General features: G+C 40.4%; 1 protein-coding gene across 1 annotated transcript in view; it reads right to left on the bottom strand.

Moving 5' to 3' along the window:
• The window catches only part of ADGRV1 (adhesion G protein-coupled receptor V1), a 3,979,741-nt gene that overhangs the window by 2,609,106 nt on the left and 1,348,793 nt on the right, over window positions 1–21,842 (bottom strand). Inside the window, exons 52-54 of the mRNA XM_044064182.1 lie at window positions 18,472–18,676; window positions 18,104–18,250; window positions 6,813–7,068 (exon numbers count right to left, since the gene is read on the bottom strand). Of these exons, the coding sequence (XP_043920117.1) occupies window positions 6,813–7,068; window positions 18,104–18,250; window positions 18,472–18,676 (608 nt within the window). The remainder of the gene's footprint in view (window positions 1–6,812; window positions 7,069–18,103; window positions 18,251–18,471; window positions 18,677–21,842) is intronic.

Raw genomic sequence — 21,842 nt, 5'->3', positions numbered from 1 at the left:
TGACCCTAGCCCTGAGTAGCATTCTGCCATCACCCAGAATGATGCCACAGTACAAGGACAAAATGATCAACTTCAACAATTGGCTAAGCTTCTGGTGCCATTCTAAAGGGATCCAGTAACTGTCTGCTTGGGATGACATGGTCGACAGACCATGATGCTTTGTCAGAGATGGCCTGCACCTGTCACCCCTGAGATTCCGGATACTGGCTAAGGTTCTTGCCACCCCTATAGTGCCTTTTTTAGGCAAGGTTCAAATGACAAATTCACCACTGTAACAGGAACAGGCAAGCAAAAACTGAGGGTGATGCTACTCAATGCTAGAAGTCTAAATCTCAAAATGCACTCACTCGAGGCACTCCTCAAAATGGAGAATATCGATATCTGTGCAGTGGCTGAGACCTGGTTCAATGCTCCAGAGAGCACCCCTGCACTACCAGGCTATAACTCATACCACACTTTTCGGCCATGTAACCTGGACCGGAACACCAAAGGTGGAGGTGTGTCCATATTCATTAAGGATATCCACACCTCCAGGCTAGTTGCTCAGCATAATGCAGCCGAGGTTATCTAAGTGCAACTAACTCTGGGCAAAACTGCAATCCAAACTGTAGCTTGCTACAGATCACCCACCATGCCCCAGGATTCCCACTCCTCTTTTCTTGATGTACTGGAAAATATTAGGGTTCAACCAAACATCCTAATAATGGGTGATTTCAACTACCCCAGCATTAACTGGGAAAACTACTCATATACCAACTCCTTTGCTCAACGCTTTCTGGAATTCATAAACTCCAATGCCCTGAATCAACTTATCCACACCTCCACCACAGGCAACAATATCCTAGATCTAGTCATTACCAATATGAGTGACCGGTGTTCCACACCTGAAGTCAACGCCTCATTGGTCCGATCCGACCATAAGCTAATTACCCTAGATATCCACATCCTGCCTCCACCCCCCTTTAAGGAAACCATGGTAAAAAATTTCTCCAAAGCCAACTTCATGCTTCTTAAGACAGAAGTGGTGAACATCATGACACTCATGCAGATGGACAATATAGTTACAACTACTGAATCCTACACAATTGCACTTTATAAGCACTTACATGAGTGCATGGATTGTGCTATCCCACACAGAATCAAGATGCTATCCTCCAAAAAAAGGAAGCCAATCTGGTGGTCCCCTGCCATAAACAAACTGTACAACAGAAGGAAGAAACTCTTGCAAAAGAGAGTAAAATCCCACGAGTGGAGGAGCTCCCTGGTCAGCTTCAGTAAGACGCTGTGATCCCTGATAAAATCCTCCAAAGCTAGTTACGAAAAAAAAATCGCCACTGATTCTAAAGACAACCACAAAGCATTCTATAGCTATGTCAAGAATCTCAATGGCAACACTCAGATCTGCTCTGAGTTACAGCACAATGGCACTAAATATACAGACCCAATTGATATTGCCAACATCCTGGCAGATAGGTTCAGTGCTAACTTTACCCCCCTCTCACCCCCTAAAGAGCCCATCTCTATACCGGAAGGATGCAAAGTTACTGTAATCATGGCTGCACAGGTAAAAAACACACTCTCCAAAGCCAAGAACACAGCATCCATTGGACCAGACAACATCCCAGGCTGCGTTCTACATGAACTACAGAAAGAACTGGCACCCCACCTAAGTACCATGTTCAATCATAGCCTCACCTCAGGCTTTGTGCCTGCTGAATGGCGCACAGCAACAGTTATCCCACTCCACAAGGGGGGAGCCACCAGGGACTCCAGGAACTACCACCCCATTAGCCTGACGAGCCTGGTCTGCAAGGCCATGGAACATATCATCATGGAACTTATAAACAAAGACATTGGTAATCTCCAATCTCTGGCTCCCACCCAGTTCAGGTTTGCAAAAGGCAGATCATGTCTCCTAAACCTGACAGACTTCTTTGAAGCAGTCACTAAAGCCGTAGACAAGGGTAAGGTGGTTCACACAGCCTATCTAGACCTTGCCAAGGCTTTCAACACCATCCCCCACTCTGGAATTATAGATAAACTCACTAAACTAGGTATAAATCCCTATGTCACAAGATGGGTTGCCATCTGGCTCACTGACAGAACCCACACTGTGAATGTAGCAGACTCCAAATCTGACTTCAGACTAGTGACGAGTGGAGTACCACAGGGTTCAGTCCTGGGTCCTCTCCTGTTTGATATCTACTTCTCTGAAGTGCAGGCTAACACAGAAGGCCTTTGGCTAATGAAGTTCGCAGATGACTGCAAACTAGGAGCCATAATCGAAACTCCTAACGATGTGGACATCCTACAGAAGGGCCTCACTGAGACAGATGCCTGGTGTCAAAGCCATGGCCTCAAGCTCAATGCCAAAAAGTGCATTGTCATCCCCTTTGGTAAAAACTCTGTACCCATGAACTACAACATAGGTGGTAGTATACTTAACACCTAAAGTGTGATAAGAGACCTTGGGACACAGGTGGACAGTAGTCTCTCCTTTGATAATCACATCACCACAGTAGTCAGGAAATCCTTCTACATGGCACACCTCATCACAAAAGGTTTCTCATCCAGAAAAAAAGAGGTCATTGTTCCCCTCTACTCATCACTCATTAGACCCATTATAGAGTACAATGCCCCTTTTGGTATGTACCTCAGAAGACATCTACAACAACTGGAAAGGCCGCAGAAATACCTCACAAAGAGGATTACCGGCCTCAAACAGATGCTCTATGCAAGCCGTCTCAAAAAACTCCAGCTTTATTCCGTCGCATATTGTCTACTCAGAGGTGATCTCTGTCTAACATACAAAGCTATGTCAAACCCAGAGCTGTTGGACATGCTCCACTTAAAGAAATCCCAATCCCTCCGAGCTACACGCTCTAGGGACCTAAACCTTGTCACCACAATAAACAGAACATGCCGGATGGATAGATTCCTGTCCCAGAGACTTCCCTTACTCTAGAATTAACTACCTATCTATATCAAACAAAGCTCCTCATTAGCACTCTTCAAGAAAAATCTTGATGATTGGATAGGAAATAAGAAATTCACCCTGGGGATCACCTCTGTGGCTCTGCTCGACAGTGGCACAGGAAAATAATTTTCTTGGGTGGCAAAAGCCAGGGTACCTTTTTGGCTGGGCTTATATAGGCCCCAGGGCCGATAGCCTAGTACCTACCTATGAACCTATGAACCTATGAACCTAACACACAGAGCCATGCATATTGTACACGTGCTACAATCTATCCTGCTACTTTGGCCAGCTCAGGTAATCTGTGCTCCACTGTTATTATACCTACACATACATGTTACTACATTTCTACATAGGATTGTTGGGGGATGGCACACCTTACAACTGTAAATATTTGCTATGACTGTACTGGTATTTCAGGTACTCCATTTCATTCTGTATTCTGACCTATCATGCAGACTAGAGGCATTTCAGTGTACTACAGTTCTTAGGTTTTATTGACCTACATTTCAGTTTCAGACTTCTTACCCTTCGGAACTAACATCCCACTGCCTGACCTGTTGTAGTCTGGCTGTGTAGGTCTGGAGGGGGGCTGTTCTCCATAGCCATCAATCAGAGACCTTAGCACAGCCTTTCATTGTGTTTGTCTACACCTGTCCTGCTGGCTGAGACTGTTCTTAGGTATGTGAGCCTCACTGACATGCATGTGTGTGTCCTATGGACACACATTTGGCCCACCACATGTCCTGCAGTGGGTTTTGTCACCTTTTCTAGTACTGCCTACTATGTTGACACCAGTATTTGTTACGGATTTCATGCTGCTGATATAGGTGTCTACTATCTGCTGGCATCCCATTCAGCCCCCCGATTCCCTAACATGCCCACATCCATACCATAGATGCAGGTAGCAGAACATACTATTACATTCAGCAATTGATAGTGAGTGTGACTTATCTTGTGGCTGTGCCAGTATTGAGGATGGTGCTGGAGGGCTGACAATGACAGATGCACATAGTACATTCCCTGTACATAGTTAAGCACAGGTAGTGTCATGTTTGGCATCCCTTTTACTGTATGTGCGAGTCAGAGTGAGGTGTCATTCCCTGGGTTCCTACCATGTCAGTGTATGTGTTATGCATTGCCTCTTTGCCAAGGCCTGGGCATACTGAGCATGCCTCCTTCTGCCTACTGGGACAAGCTCAGGTTGCTCCTCCTCTGAGTCACTCTGTGCCTGTGCAGGTCTTGGCAATCATGGGGGCTGTGTGGCCCTGCTCCATGCTGTTCATGCTGCAGCTGTTTCCACAGAATCATATTATGTAGCATGGCACATTCAATGACAAGTTGGGTACATGTAGCTGGTGAGTACTGCATAGCTCCACCAGATATATCCAGGCACATGAACCATGACTTGAGCATCCCAAACACATGATCTCTTATGATTCACGTCTGTGCGTGTGCCTCATTATGGAGTTCTTGTTCGGGTGTGTGTGCATTTCTGATGGGTGTCAGCAGCCACGGCTCCATTGCATAACCAGCACCCCCCACTTGGTGGCCATATGGGATGTCTCCATTGGCAAATCTCTGGCACAGCTGCTTCATATGCCAGATGTGGGAGTTGTGATAGCTTTCAGGGCTGCCAGCACACACATTCATTATAATGCCCTGGACATCGCACATGACCTGGCAGTTGATGGAGGGGAAGCACTTGCGGGATATGTAGACTCTACCCCGCTTGTCGGGTGGTGCTGTGATGTGTATGTGCGTGCAGTCTATAGCACTCACTACCTCAGGGTATTCTGCTATTTGGTAGAAGAGATGCATATTGCTGGTCAACGCCTCACGGGTGTTGAAGAAATATATGTGCTCACTGGCATGTGCTGATATGGCATCCAGGAACTGATGGAGTACCCTGGATGCTGATGCCTGTGAGATCCCCATGATATCCCCAGATGGCCTTTGGAAGGTACCTGTGGCTAGTATTCTTATGCCTACACATACCTTGGTATTCACTAGGATGGGTTCCCCTCTGTTGGTTCTGTGTGTGAGGCGTGGCTGGCACAGCTCAACAATTTGCTGTAGGTGGTCCCTGTCCACCCTATAGCACTCCACTATCTCCAGCTCATGTTGCCCCTGGTAGTTTACCCTGGGTCGGTACACTCTTCTCTTACTTCTCACTGTGGGTTGGTCATCAGCATTCTCATCCTCACCACTGTCAGCCTCTTCCAAATGTTGATTTATGAGAGTGAATGCAGCCCCTATCATTTTGTTGCTTTTGTTAGGTAAAATTTCCGCGGTTGTGTACACCGGTGGTGTAGAGTTTGTGGGAAAAACCAGAGGGAAAGTTGTTTGCATAGTTTATAGTAGTATGTTGGGCTGGGCTGTTGCCTGTGTAATTGGCTGATTCTGATATATTTCACCTGCCAGCTATGCTAGCTCTTCTTGATTACCTTCCTACTGTTTTCCTTTCCCGTTGCCTTCCTGTTTAATCCCAGAGGCACGCCACGCAAACCCAGGGCTCAGAAGTGAATGGACCTGATATTTCCTGGTTTAATTTTTTTCTTTTTGTTTAAAACCCGGTGCGTGGCACGTACACCCATTTAGACAATGTAAAGACTGCTAGGCAGCATCAGATACACCCTCTTCCTTAGCTTTGCTAAGCTAAGGGCAATCCCAAGCCACAGAGCTCCAATATGCACACAGTATGCCTGACACACCCCTCTATGATGTCATCTAACTCTTAGGCTTGCACCATAGTTTTCCTACACCTACACAGTTGGGTGGAAGCTACCCATGAGGGGAAATCTGTGATTCAGTATCATTCCCCTCATTTGCATAGAATTGCCTCCTAATGCCTAGTTACAAGTCTGACACTGAGCCTTCCCCTTAGCAACCACTATTCATTGGCCTTGTTGTCTTCTGCCTGCCATTGACTATAATGGCAAAATTGTGATTTTGCATAAAAAGCTTTTTTCTAGGCTTTAGTTTTATTTTCGGGCGATCCCATTTGCGCGCTGTTGCCCTACGCTTAAATGGCTGAAATCAGCCAAAAAAGTAAAAGTTATTTTTTGTTATTTTGAAACTGTTTTCCATGTCAATGGCCATATATTTGGCCATTGGCATGCCTTCCACATTATATACACCCTTTATTTGGAGCTGTCATGGCTACATTTTGCAGTTTGCAGAAATATACTTGGTTACTAACAGAGTACATTTCTGCAGGTTACACTAATCCTGCACGGATGGCTGCCAGCTTCCTGGATCACTAATTTACCTCATTTGCATGTTTTTCACCTGCAAATGGGATAATTAGCATACAGGAGCTGTGTCTGTGCAGGAATAGTACAGGAGCACTCATGCACGGCCCGGGAGCTTGTTCCTGGATCTCTCTGTGGCCATATTGCCTCGAGCAGCTCTTGCACTATTCCTGTATGCCATGCAGAGCTTGCTGAATCCCAGGGATAGTTTGTTATTATGAATAACTTTAAAACTACCTCAGAAAGAAAACAAAAAAAAAAATGTGAAATACACAAAGCCTCTCCATAATCTTATTGCCCATTCAAAATCTTTCCTTCTCTGTAATATTACAGGATTGACATCAAGAAATATGTTTAGAAATATGCTTATAAATAAAAATAGGGAACTCTTTGGGATCATTTTTTAAACTTCATGTTAATCTTAGAACCCAAAGTGTCTATGAATATTTTCTTTGCTTTGCTCAGTGTACCATATATTCCTGTCTCACGAATCGAAAAGGATTCACTAATGCCTGTGATATATTGCATCTATCTATGAAAAGCTTAATATATTGAGAAGCTCTGAGTAACTGTTGAAGACTTACCATCAGGCTCCTTGACTCTGACAAAGAGTGAGTCTGTATGCCAGCCAATCACACCGTAAGGAGAATCATTAGGCAGTATTGTTAGCACAGCTGTGTTCCTCTTTGTGTCAATGACTGCTCCCCTACTAGGGTCTCGAATGCCAAGTGTTGCAATAGATATTAAGGTGATACTAACTGTCTCAGCCATTTCAGGAATTTTGTCATCTAAAACAGTAAGTGAAATTGTGGAAAGTGCTTGCCCATCAGAAAAGGTCACCTGCAATACAATATAAAACACAGAGTTACAGATCATTAATGTTTACAGTCTGTTTCATTATGATGGTAAGAAAATAGCCATAGCAACTACAAACAGTTTTAATATAAGGATTTGATTTCAGAGATACAGTCCACCAGTGTGGAACCAGCAAACAGAGAATTCATGGAGGAAGCCAGTTCCCATTTCAGAAAGTCTGCGATGGTGCAAGCTTGTGCAACTGGTTAGATGTGGATCAAATCGCACAATAGTCAACTTTTGTGTGTGTCTGTGTATCGAATGTGTGTGTGTGTGTGTGTGTGTGTGTGTGTGTGTGTGTGTGTGTGTGTGTGTGTGTGTGTGTGTGTGTGTGTGTGTGTGTGTGTGTGCATAATTAGAAGACCTTGACTCCAGGTCATGCTGCACTCACTCAAGTATCATTCAAAAATACTTTTATACTTTTTAGACTTGTGGTACTTGCATTAAGTACTCTCTTCTCTTTATAATTGGGTAGGGGGTTCTAGTCTCACTGGAGCCAACTTGTGTTTGTGGTCAGTTAATTCACATGTGAGAGATGATTTTGCTGGTAGGGGGGGTTGTTGTAATGTTTAAGATGTTTACCATACAGACACAAGTACAGGGTTCAAGTCTCACATTTGGTCACTGTCTGGTTATTGGCTAAGCACATAGTCTGCATACTGATTGCCTAGTATTTCCCTATGGACCTAAGATTATGTACAGGAAGAAGTTGTTGGAGCATTTTAGACTTCTGCTGTGGCACTTGCATTAAGTATAGAGTTCTCTAGCTTGTGTAACTACTTAGGTAGGGGTTCTAAACTCACTGCAGTTAGCTGATGTGTGTGTGTGTGTGTGTGTGTGTGTGTGTGTGTGTGTGTGTGTGTGTGTGTGTGTGTGTGTGTGTGTGTGTGTGTGTGTGTGTGTGTGTGTGTAGTCAGAATAACATAAGTCTCCATTTTACTGTCAGTGATCCAGTCCCATGGAGAACAAATATTCAGGGTTGGGGGAATGACGTAATAGTTGTGGTTTGATTCTTACCTTTTCAGCGTGGAAGGAGATGGTCACCATACCACACTGCTTTGCCAGAGATGGTCTGCTCTTCTCCCATCTAGGTTTCTGAATATTAGCTAAAACATTGTCCCCCTCCATAGTGCCTTTTTTAGACAATGCCAAATAGAAAGTACTTCTGACACAGTAAACCAAACCAAGAAAAGCTAAAGGTGTTACTGCTCAGTGCTAGGTGTCTAAACAAAAAGACCCACTCTCTAGAAGCTCTCTGCACCCTACAGAATTCTGACATCTGTGTGGTCACTGAGACATGATTTAAAGCTGCAGAGAGCACACTGACAGTGCAATGTTATAATGCCTTCCACACATTTAGTCCAGCTAAGCTTAACAAGGCCTTTGCACTCATTAGCCTAGTACACACCTATGAATCTATGAATCTTTAAGAAAGAACTGAAAAATATGTCTGCAGAAGTGGTCTGTTACTGCACAACAAACAAGCAAGTGGTGTAATGTATATATACAGATGAGCTGCACATCCTGATCACATGTCAGTGCTGGTTTGAGACAGCTGTACTTTATTCCATTGCAGAAACAGTTATGTTATAGTTACAGAAGTTCAGTAGCAGAATTTTGCCATTGTGGAAACTGCTTCTGTCCAACATATGCATACAAGTGAAATTGTCACTGTGTCATCATGTCTCCTATACAAAACTGACACTAATATTGTAAAATAGCAGCACTGCAACCACATATACACACAAAATGCTGTAGCACACTTCCATGTGAACACACACACACACACACACACACACACACACACACACACACACACACACACACGCACACACATGCACATATACACACATGCACACTCCCACACTAGCATGGACTCACATGCCCCTCAACACACAAACATATACATATACTCATATCGACATACCTTCTATACACACTCATGCATGCACACATACGTATACACACATGCACATATATTACACACATAATTAGAAGCTTTTCATTCATGCCTTTCAAGCATTGCTGCCACTGATGTCCCCTAGTAGCACTAGCTATTAGTGGCATTATAGGATTATACCATCAGCAGCAGAAGAGGATTATTACATGAGTATCACATACTGTTGTGATTGTGATGTAAATGAAAAGGAGTAGTATTATATAGGAGTAAGTAATAAGAATAAAACAGAGTAGTTTTCTAAACTGCTTTGTTCATTATTGCTACCAAAGTTAGTATATATATATATATATATATATATATATATATATATATATATATATATATATATATATAGTTATTCCCTGTATGGAATACTGTTCTTTCTGCAACCAAATGCCAATTATGTTCAGTCACGTTGCATACAAGTTTGTTGTACGCTGCAAGTCTACTTAGCACCCTTAGTATACAGCCAGAGCAGAATGGGCACTTTCTTCATTGGGTATGTTGCACTACTGCACACTTAGTATGCAAGTATGCACATTGCAGCTCTTTGTGTCCTTTTCCAGAGCAGATCTATCTCAGCAGAGCACAGAAGGTTATAACTATGTGTTCTAAGAAGTGTCACCCTGCAGTCTTGGCTTTGATCACTCTCACTTCACTTGCATAACGTGGAAATCTCCAGGTCTTTTCCTAACAGAGGTCCAAGATCTTACCAGACAAGATTCATCTGTGCTCCCTGTTATGTGTGTGCATAGTACTGTCCCTATCTGTGTCCATTCACCTACTCCCTCCACATTGTTTACAAAATATGCCCACAACCCACAATGCTGTGCATCCATTAAATAAATAAAAATCTCCTTGCAGACAATATTCTGCTCTATGTAAAACATGTGTACATAGTCTGTAGTGTGCAACTTTTAAATGTACTAAGCCTTTCCCTAAGGGCCTTCTCATTTTGGAGAGGGACACTGACCTTTAATTCTGTGAACCCTTTAAATTTGCTAACCCTCCTCCTTGAATGATTTCTTTGCTATTTAAACTATAGACTGTTTACAGAACTTACCCTACTTGGTGACCCAAATTCTGCCACAGTAATTGGAGGATGTGTATGGGATGTATGTTTCTGAGTGTAGAAATGTAATGATGTGAAGGTTAGTGAGAACAGGGTCAGTGTGAAGAACAAAGTGGTAATGATTACAGCAAGACAAACTAAAATGGAACACACATAGGTTTTCCATGGAAATAGCTCTAGAAGGAAAAAAGTGATGAGTGGAGCCACACTTAGACCTACTACAAATCAGGCTGCCAATGGATATTAAAGTAAGGAACTGAAAGAAGAGAAAAGAAAAGAAAAGACAGAGAAGAAAGTGAAGACAAAAGCCTGGGGTAAACTGCTAGGAAGAACAAATTCATATGGTGCTATATATACAAATGCAGATTGTCTATCTGGAGAAAAAGTCAGAGTGAGAACAAATGAAAGCTAGAGAAGGGAGATCCTTCCAATGCATTCAGACAGACAATACAATTATCACAATCAGGCTCAATAGTGCAGAAAAAGGAGGTGCATTACAAATTACCAGTGAAATTCAAGAGGGAGAGTTCCTTGTCTAGGATGTAGTAACTATGAACATTAGTAGGGACTTATTAATACGTTAGTGTTCTTATCAGCTAACTCAAAGCAGGCTACTGACTGGAGGCTTGTCAATAACCAAGTGAAAGCCTGAGTTTTGGTGGTGAGGTGGCATACTTCCAAACAGACTGGTCTTTTCAAAGAGATTACAATCCATTCATTTTTACATTTAAAGCAGCTGATTCACATAGTTCCATTTTTCTTTAGTTGGAAGTTCTGACTCTTGCTTAACATCTTCAAAATTTCATAACTGCTAATCTACCTAACCACTGTTTTTTGTTACTGCTCTTTACTTACAGTATAATATATTTTTGTTTTTGGTGTGTTTTTCCCTAATGTTTTATCTGCTTTTGCTAATTCCTTGGTTGTTATTGCCAGTCCTGTGACTTGGAAATTTCACAAGAGGCATCTCTTCACCTTATTTCATTGTGTCCTCTAAAACTTCCTTTCAAACTTTAACTGTAATTTCTCTGGGCTGCTGTCAGTGGTGTCAAGTTGAAATTTAATCTTACATTCCTTTATACTTCATACATAACTTATCCTCTTAATTCACCTTAGCATCAAATATAACTACTTTAATTCCAGTTAAAATTCAGAACTAATCTTCTCCCCTTTGCATCCCTCTCAAGTATACCTCATTATGAGGAATGTTCCTCATTTGGAATCTTAAAATGTTTATGTCCATCACTGTTCCACAGAGAATGGATCTATTATACAGTCAGTGTTAATTATTTAACTAATATCTGTGGTAGAGAATACAATATTGTAATAATTCTTCAAACCATTTTCTATAAAGTATAAAATAGTACATTTCAACCTCTGTGTGAGCTCCCAAGTTGAAGTTGTTAGCAATTAGCACATGTTCCATATTTTGCCTATTGGTTTCACATTGCAAAAGTTAGTGTTCCACAGTTTGAAGATGGAAGGTTGAGATTTATGTTCCTTTGCATGCTTCCTCCATCCTCAAATAGTTACTTTTACTCGAACCATAAATGTTTCTCTTAAGCCCATCTTCTCCATCTTATTCAGTTCTATGACTTCACTTACCCTACCTCAGTATCTTCTTTTCCTCTCCTTCCATTTTCTGTGCCTCAACACTATCCCCCCCTTCTCTGATGACAAGGCCCAACACTAGAGCTACTTGGCTTGATATCGATCTTTCCTAACACTTGTATCTCTTGTAAGATATGTATCTGGACAGAATGCTGTGTCAGACTGTTCATTAAATACAAACTGTTTTCTCAGTTTGTCAACTGCCCTCAAGCTATCTCTAACATGATTTTGAAGGCACCCACTCTTGTTTCCCAGAAACCCTTCCCAATCCTTGAAAAAGCAATGTAATAGGGCAGAATTGTAACAAGGATATCTGGCACCCATTGCAGTTCCTGTAACTGATACTGCCCCCCCAACTCAATACTGAGGACAAAAACAAAACAAAACAAAACATACAAAAAAAACCCAAATATAATGACTGGTATTTTACAGATAAATTACCACACACTAAGTACTTCAAGACTTCAGTTTTGACCACAAATACATTATTAGCATTCATTTCTCAATGCAGTTACTGCATTTCCACATGGTCATCATCTGTCAACCACATCCTCCGATACCTTGCACTTTGGGTGGCCATTCCCTTCACCCCATCCAAGCTATCCTGTGAAAGGGTGCCATAATGTTAATTATGAGTGCAGGCAATACAAGTCTTAAATATCTTTGAACAAATGATGATGGTGTTACCCTCTCCACAGCCTCCATAAGATAGGACATCCCTCTCTTGAACAGGATAGCTACCATTTATTCTTCTCTTCCAGGACCATGGTCACCCTCTGTTCCAGGAAAATCCTTTGTACACATCTTGTTACAACATAGCATCTTCAACTTAGTTTCTTTCTTCAGCATATTCTGAACCAAATTCCATCTTCCTATTAGATGTAAACAACCTCTGACATTCCAGGTGAGAATAGAGACCAGAATCTCCTCCTTTACTTACCCCCTTCATCCTGCCAGTTGGACCTCTCCTCCAGAATTTTGCACTGGCTTATACCCATAATCTCCCTCCAAGCAAAGCTGATGTCCTAGTAAAGAAAAGACAGCATCATCCTCCCATCCCAAACTCCTTATCGCTCTAATCTTCATTCTCAAGTATGCCTGACAAATCAATTCCTAGAATACCTGGCCCTATACTAGTCTGTTATTTAATAAAGACTTGGGTATATCCATTAAAAGAGCACTGCCTTTTGTGTATAACCTCTCCTTATTTCCTGTTCTTTCCATTCCTCCCTGAAGTACAACTTGCTAGAGGGAAGGAAAAAGAAACATAAGTTAAAAAAAAGTCTTATCTGTCAGTCTTTAGATCCAGTGCCTCCTTAGCAGCCCACTACATCTGAGGTAACATGGGTGCTATAGCTTACCTTTCAGATCCCCTTACATTTCCAAACCCTTCTCATTTATTTCACTTATCACACCAACTTAGCAGTTATTTCCATCATTATCCATACTGTAAAAAAGTTGTAAGCTGACCCTTACCTGCAGACCCATAACTGTGATATTAAATCTTCCATATTCCCATAGTCTACTGTCTAAGAACCCCTACATAAAATGTTTACTGTATGATCCATCATTGTGTGGTCTGAGCTCCATTACTTCCTTTCTGTTGCCTCATTCCTGTAATACAGCTTGATCTTCTCTTAGAAGTATGTCAAATCTATGCAACCTCTGTCTAGTTCAGATTTTCATCTTGTCTCTAAATATCTCCTTACACATTAAAGCTCATCAGCCATGGCATCCTCCAATACACGTTTAAAGCAAAATCCAGATGGATGACTCATTCAGACTGTGATTTACTTTGATCAATTGCATCACATTTAATTACACACAATCGCTAACAAACATCTAACCCCACAGAAAAATCAAATTTAACAGCAATACCAAAAGCATCACTAAATGCATCTAAGGATTTTTTGAAGGGGAACAATGTCCCCTGCAGCCATCACTGTGTGGGCTCAACTCCCATGCCCTTGATATGTATTTATATGTAAGCTCAGATGTTCCACAAACATGGAGAAATGGAAATAAAAACATACAATGAAATGAAACCTACTTTTTCTATCTCATCTAATTCTGATAAAAGCGAAGAAAAGCATGTATGATAAAGATGGCTCTGATATATTGAATGAGATCCTTCTCCTGTGATGTTTTGTGACACAGAGTAGTACTATACTACTAACTGTAGTTTTATTATTGTAGGGTTTGTTCTAGTGGTCCTACATCCATACTCATTCACTTAGAAAAATATTAGACTATTCTGTATACTTTAACTTGGGTTAATTGCCCCTCGTATTCTCCAATCTCTATACCACCCCCTGCCTCAGTAGCCACAGGGTTATAAACAGTATCGCACTTAGATGTGCTGAGTTGTTCATACATGCCAGTGCATTAAGAAGCTCTCATTGTAGGTAAAATAGAAATTAAAATGATTATACTATAATTACTAGTGAAAGAAAAGAGTTTCATAAACATACTAAGATCTACAAATGCAAATGCTTAATGAATTTATTATATTACAGGATAGCCATCAAAGAAGACTAACACAAAGAAAGAATTTCAGTCTTATGTTTCATTTAAAGAAGACTTTAGCTGCATACAAGGTTTACTGCTTAAAGCAGATAAATTGATAGTGGCTTTTCAGCTAATAAATGAAATGCTGGAAAGAATATTTGATTCTTATTTGGGCACATTTTAATGAAAAGAAAGGGATTATGGTATGCTATTTTGACAAAGAATATCTCCTCTGCCTGTAGTGCTTATGACAGTACTAATCCAAAAAAAAGTTTTGTTATCATATCAGTTCCGGGTAGATAATGGAATAAGACTGGGACTGTTTTATTTCAGTATCATGAAAAGTTACATCCAATTGACTTATCCACAAGTCATTAAGTTAATTTAAACTTTGAGTACAGGTGTGACTGATACACTGAAAGCTGTAGTTTGCAGGTGTGGTATTCATGAAGTGTCCGTGCCAGATAATGGTCACAGTATGTTACCATGAAGTTTAAGAGATATTCTATGCACAGTAACTCAGCAACATATGTCCAGTCTAATTGTCAAGATGAGAGGGCAGCAAAAACTGTAAAGTATCTTACAAAAAAGTAAGCATATTAACAGTTACTGTCACATGATTCTCACTTAGCTGTATGACAAGATAGGAATACTCCATTGCAAGATATTGGTGTATCTACTTTGCAATCACTGACGAGTCATACATTAAAATGGAGGATTACATATAAGGGTGATAGATTAAATTGAAGGATTCCTACATCTTCTTTCTTCTTGACTTCTGACAACATAAACCACGTTAAAGAAAAAAATGAAATGGAATTAGAAAAGAGAAACAAATCTGCTTTAATGAATATCTCAGGCATGTTATTCATATTGATCATTGTTGCAGTAACCTAAGGTATATGGGTTATATTCTGCATAAGATATAAAAGACAGACAGCTTCAAAGGTTTCAGGGCACGTTTTACACCATTAGACAAGCTTGGGTCCAAGTCCTTCACAGATTTCCTGCTATTGAAGAGAGCACTCCTCTGTGGGCTTCCAAGGATCGACAATCAGCTTGTGCTGTTCCATTGCTGGACAGATCAGTTAACTTTAGGGAAATGCCTTCCACATAGTATTAACTTTTTTTTATTTATTTACTTAGTTAGTTAGTTAGTTAGTTACTTAGTTATTTATTTAGTTATTTATGTATTGTTTGAACTTACTTTCCTCTTGAAGAAAGCATATTTTAAGCTACAAGTATGTGTGTTTGTTGACTGTCACCTGACATTACTGTACTTTTAAACAGGAGAGCATTTTTGTTTCTGAAAGTTTAAAAGTCATTTTAAACATTATAAAACTATTTATTCAGTGGAGAAACTGGGTTTAATTTACGTTTTGGGGCTAGCAAAGTATATCAGAGTGCTTTATACTGTGTTTTAACTGGGAAAGGTTACTTTTAAGTACTTTTACGTTTTTACTGGTTTGTGTTGCTTAATTTCCCCAGTAAAGTAGCACCATTTTCAGCTTGACCATGGAACAAACTAGTAGTCTCATAGCCGGTCATTCTTCCAGCCATAAAAAGAAAAAGTTAACTAAACACCACCACAGTAGGTTAGCAATTTTCCTCAGCCACAGGTGGGTAACTCTACTATAGCAAAAACTGGTGATTCAGACAACTCATCTTTTTCTCTCTCTAGATCCATCTGGCATAGCACATGCAACCACAGCAGACTGTGGTTTAGCCATGTCCACTGCAGCTGCTGAAGTCCCATTAGTGAGCATGAGAAAGCCATTCTTGTTGATCTTGGGAGAACGGGTAGGGGGAAGTACACCTGTGTAGCCAGAATGTTGTGCCCATCCCTGTGGAAGCTATGGTTGCCATAAATAAACCTATCTGGCCCAACTTTTCTATCAAAAAGAACAGAAAACTAAGAATTTACCTTCTCCTGCATCTATTCCATTTGAAAGGAGAAGTTTATTAGTTCTGGCTAAGGGTCTTGTATAGGCTATTGCCCCTTCATATACAGCAGTTTCTGGTAGAAGAAAATGGGGTTCCTCTTTTCCTGAACTGATTCAAGAAATTAAAGTTTCTCAGTCCCTCAGAAAATGCTACAAGCTGTTACAATTGGCATACCCAGAATCACCTCTCATCATCCTAGTGCTGTCAGTATTGGAGGATATGTTTGCAACTGGTACTGTATTGGGGAGGTTTGCCTGGCTACACTTTCAGAACCTTCTGGAAGATGTAAAAAATCGATTTTTAAATTTCCTATGGATAGAATTTTAGTTTTTGGACCCCCTACATCAGAGGTTATCAAAAATGTGATGATAGGTAAGCTGATAAAGGAAATCTCTCAATTATTTCAGCCCCACTTTTCTAAATTTTCCCATGGATTTTCTGCTTCCTTGTCCAGTTTTGCCAAGAAATAAAATAAACAGTTTCAGCAAAATGCTGGTAAGTAGACATTTAAAAACAATGGCAGGGAGGCTCAGAAAAGAGAGCATGAACCATCCTCCAGAACAAAGGACAGTCAAACAAGTCAGAATGGCTATATAAGGGACCTTGTCTCCCCACCCCATCCTGGCAATCCTTTATCCCTTCCAGAAAGTCTGAATCTCCATTTCTCTCTTTGGCAACAGATTACTTCTGACAAATAGGTTCTGAGACTGATACAGTGATGTTACAGATGGCAAAGGGAAGAGATTCCTCTTTTCCATGAAATTATTCCACTTTCACAAGACCAAACCCCTCTGTTTTGTCCTTTCCTACAGTGCATGTTGTCTCAGGGGGTAATAGAAACTGTCCAACCTTCCCAGTTGTGAAAAGTATTCTATTCAAGAATGTTTTTGGTGCCAAAGAAAAAAAATGCCCAAAGAAGAGTTCTGGATCTTTATACAAAACCAGTATGTGACAGTGCAATAGTTCAAAATGATTTCTCTTCACAACCTGTTACCCCTTCTTTCTCATTTTTTTTTTTGGTAACCTTAGATTTGAAACATAAAAGATGACCCTATCTTCCAATAGACAGCTTAAGTTTTCTGGGTATGGGATGTTTCAAACACTAATGAAAAACAGAAATGTAGCATGTGTATACCTTTTTAAATAATTGTCATCTTTAGTGTTGTCCAGAGTTCTGCATGAATGGCATATGGCCTACTTTCTTTGTATGTTAAAGGTTCATATGTCAATGTATGTTTATATGTGAATATTAGGCTAACCTCTCTGAAGGGTCATTTTAAGTTTAGCTAATAACCTGAGGTCAGGATCAAACTCTGTATCTTGTGTGTATGAGCTGAAGACCTTAACTATTATGCCAAATCCACCCCCTAAGTTTCTAGTCTGAAGGTAAAATGATGCAGATGCTAAGAGTATGCCCCATGTTTCATGTCTTGTTTCCTAGGTGAATATCAAATGTTACATAGACAGTTAATGCTAGATCTTTATCAGTTTGTTTCAGACAGGACTGGGATGTCTCTTGGCTTCAGTACTTCTTTCTGTTGCAGAATTCTCATTATCCCCACACAGTGCATTACCAAGCCCTCCATTCCATCCTTTTCCTTTCCTCAGTTTCTCTAAAGACACAAGAGATCTACTTAGGTAAAGTATATGCTCTTTTACTATGTGTACTACCTTACTTTTCAACTTCTTGCTAAAATACTTTTGCATTGCACTGTACTATGCTAAGATCAACACATACTATTTCTATAGGAATAATCACATTAATAGTTATTATTATTATTATTATTATTATTATTATTATTATTAGCATCATCATCATTGCCACAAGTTACAATCACTCTGTATTCACTACAAGACTCTCCATTTTTTTCAAACTATCTTTTTCAAAGATATCTGAACATCGATAGTATTGCAATTCTTTGCGACAACATAGTAAGACTACTTACCTCCCCTGCAGTAGGAGATATGTCAGTGATACTGCCGTTGGCAACCCACTGCACTGTTAGTCGTCCATAATTTCCTCTCAGACGTTCCACACTCAGAGTCACCAAGTTATCCTGTTCCAATTCCTCAACCTGTCTGAATAAAGAATTCTGAAAGAAAAAGATAAACAATAGTATGAGCAGGCAAGTACCTAAACGCTATATATATATATATATATATATATATATATATATATATATTTTTTTTTTTTTTTTTTTTTTTTGCTGAACATCATCCCTAACAAAATAATGAAAACCAGTAATATGCTAGCATTCATTTTCCATCTTTGGGCCATTCCTATCTTACAGAGTGATGGACAAAGGAATGTTACCTGACTGAATGCAACGATTCCATGAGCATCATCATTAGAAGGAATAATCACAGTCACCAGGCCATTGGCACCGATTTCAGCCCCTCCTCTAGGATTTTTCAGTCTGATTCTGAAAGACTCTTGGTCCTCTGGAATGTTGTCATCAACAATAGTAACTGCTGCTATGAGCTCTCTGTCTTCAGGATCAAATATAAACTCACCTGAACTGAGAGAAGAAATAAGAACATTCATGCTGAACCATGTCATGGCTTGGATGTTGGTCATTATAGATTTGCAAGGCTAACAAAGGGGCTGTATATACAACAGGACTATTAAAATCCATTGATTTCCAGGTCTCTAAAGACAAGTTTGTTTGTTTTCCTCTGTGCTGTATCTGCTTTCATGTGCATGCATTTCTTAGTGAGGTCTGTGCCTTACATTTTATCTGAGTTACAAAAATACTTATTAAGTGTTAAAATAATACTTAGCATTCAGACTTTTAAAACAGCAGAACACCCCAAGTATCTTAATTGCTTTAATACACTCACTTATTGTGTCTTTCGGCTTTTCCCGGTTAGGGGTCGCCACAGCGGAACTCCGGTCCACTAATGATTGGCAGTAGATTTTTACATGCTGGCTTGCTGGGCCTAATGCACAACCTTCAACGAATGAATGCCCATTCACGCATGTCACCACACAGAAGACTCTCTACCTGAGAATCAAATGGGCAACGTCTAACTGTGAGGCGACAACGCTACCGCAGTACCACCACCGCAGCTTTAATACACTCACTGCTCTGTATAAAAAAAACCAAACATACTAGTACAGCATGACAAAAAACTTCTGATCTGTGTAATACACAATTATAGATATTAAACCTCATGTTTTACCCACTAAGAAGTGAGCATTCTTCTTAATAACTGGGTAGTATGATCAGAAAGAACTCTACAACAAGCAGGGGCAGCTATAGCCCCCAGCTGAAAGGGGGGAAAATGATAAATTAATTCAGAAAGTCAACTACAATTATTATTTTTTAAATAATAATTGACCTTTCTGGCTTTCTGTTCTGTTGTGGCTCCTCAGAACTCAGCACATGCACTGACTGAGAAAACTGGAAACAAAAAAAGAAAAGAAATCCAAAAATGGTTTGGTTTAATCTGATTGTTGAACCACCTAGCATTAGGCTTACACGAGCATCACCGGGTTTGAACTGTGCCAGTCAGCTCCATCAGAAGCACTGTCCTCACTGGGCTGCAGCATGCAGCAGCAAGGAGCCCTTCCTGTTAGTTCAGGGTACCTCAGGTTACTGAGATAGCCTGAGGAAGGAAGAAGGAAGTGACTAACACAGGAGAAGAAGCATGATTAGGTCAAGCACTGGGACAGGTTTTAATTAATTTTGTTTCTTTAAAGTATATACATTTTTTCAGGCACATTGCCTGCTACTACCAGAGTGTAGGAAGAATGTAAGCAAGTCCTTAATGTATGTGTATGTGCATGTATGTCTCTGTTGGAGAACATAAGCTCTGAACTGTCCATATATACATATTGCATCTTTTTTTTGTGTGTGTAGGGGGTGCGTACTGTGGTCTGGCAAAATAAATCAGTGCATTGCAGCAAGTACCTCTTATCTGGCCAGAATTGTGCAGCCTGTCCAGATGTTAGCCTCGTATCTTTGGTCTATTCCTTATAAAATTTGTGGCTGTCTGACAAATCTCTGATGTTTGAAATCACTAAATAATGGCAAGCATCTGAGTTTCAGACTTCGCACCCTTCAGAAAATGTATGCTAATGCTAAACCTGCTATGCCGATTTTGAGGCTCTGTCCAGAATTCTTCAGCAAAGAAATTAAGAGGTGTCAAGGGGTAGCATCACAGGAGGTCTTAACTGTCTCTGATTTGTGCCTCACATTTTGATCAGTGTTCTTGAAAAATATGTGGTCTTTGGGAAACTTATTGAGGATTGCAGTTACTAAATAAATAAAACACATGCCAATGCAAAGCAAGCCTATTACTTTAGCAACTTTCTAAGTATATAAAGGCAGTATTTCTCCCTAATTTTGGCCGTTTGTCCTTCATTAGTGTTTTAGATTTCTCTGTGATTCTTGAGCTATGATGTTGAGAGGAGTCTGCATATACTTCTGGTATCTTTGTTGGTTCTTGAGCTAAGGTGTTGAAGATGCTTGGTAGCAGTGGATCTAATACTATATCCTGATAGTAGATACTTGAGAAGATAAATTCCTGTGCTGCAGTTAGTTATGCATTTATTCATTCATTTGATCACAACTTTCCAGAACTTTTTGCCTAATATTTTGATCTGTTACTCATTAAGTTTGTGTTTCCCTTCTGGTAAATCATTAATAATTGCAGTCACTAAATGGGTTTCAAACTTAATAGCCTTCTGAAATGCATGCTAACACAATGCCTGCTAATCTAGCAAGTTTCTAAGTACAGTATATAAAGGCAATAGCTGGCCCTGAGTTTGGTCCTTTGTCCATAGGTTCATAGGTTCATAGGTAGGTACTAGGCAATCGGCCCGAGGGCCTACGTAAGCCTAGCCAACAAGGTTCCCAGGCTTACCCCACCCAAGAATTTTCAACCATTTTCTTCAATCATTATTTTCTAGCTTACTCCTTAATTCTTGAGCAGATGAGACATATGGAGGGAGGGGAAGCTTGCACTGTGTTGAGCACTGTATTCTGACAAAAGTGAGCTGAGATAATAAATATCTGTGTGGCACTTATTAATGTATTTATTCATTTGACTGCAGTCAAGCATCCATAATCACAGTCATACAAGTGGTGTAATTTATGGTAGTGTGTGTGTGTATGTGTGTGTGTGTGTGTGTGTGTGTGTGTGTGTGTGTGTGTGTGTGTGTGTGTGTGCACGCGCGCATATGCGTGTGTAGATGTAGGGTGGTTAAAATTACTATAGCCAGTTATTCATTCTGATTTGTGAGGTGTACATATTCATTAATGATAATTCTGTGGTGGTACAGCGGTAGCGTTGTTACCTCACAGCAAGAGGATCTCCCGTTCGATTCTCGGCTTGCCTTGGGAGTGCCTTCTGTGTGGAGTCTGCATGTCCTCCCCGTGGTTGGGTAGCGTTCAAAAGACATGCGTGCGTAAATGGGCGTGCCTTCATTGAAGGTTGAGCGTCGAGCTGGCACATTGGTGTTTCTTAAAAAAAATCTACTGCCAATCATTGGTGGACTGGAGTTCTGCTGTGGCAACCCCTTACCGGGAAAAAGCCGAAAGACAAACAACAACAACAACATAGTCATTAATGGTGGCTTCAACCGCTGGCTACAGGGACTGTCTGTGGATGAAAGTGATAAGACGTTGTCAGTTGATCTGTTTAAGCAGTCATTATTCTGGCTTTGTAAGGGTAGAGTAC

The sequence above is a fragment of the Protopterus annectens genome, chromosome 2.part2, assembly GCF_019279795.1.
Source record: "Protopterus annectens isolate FY-2018-M chromosome 2.part2, PAN1.0, whole genome shotgun sequence".
Lineage (NCBI taxonomy): Eukaryota > Metazoa > Chordata > Ceratodontiformes > Protopteridae > Protopterus > Protopterus annectens.
Note: the sequence above shows the minus strand (reverse complement) of the source record. Positions and strands in the feature narration are given on the sequence as shown.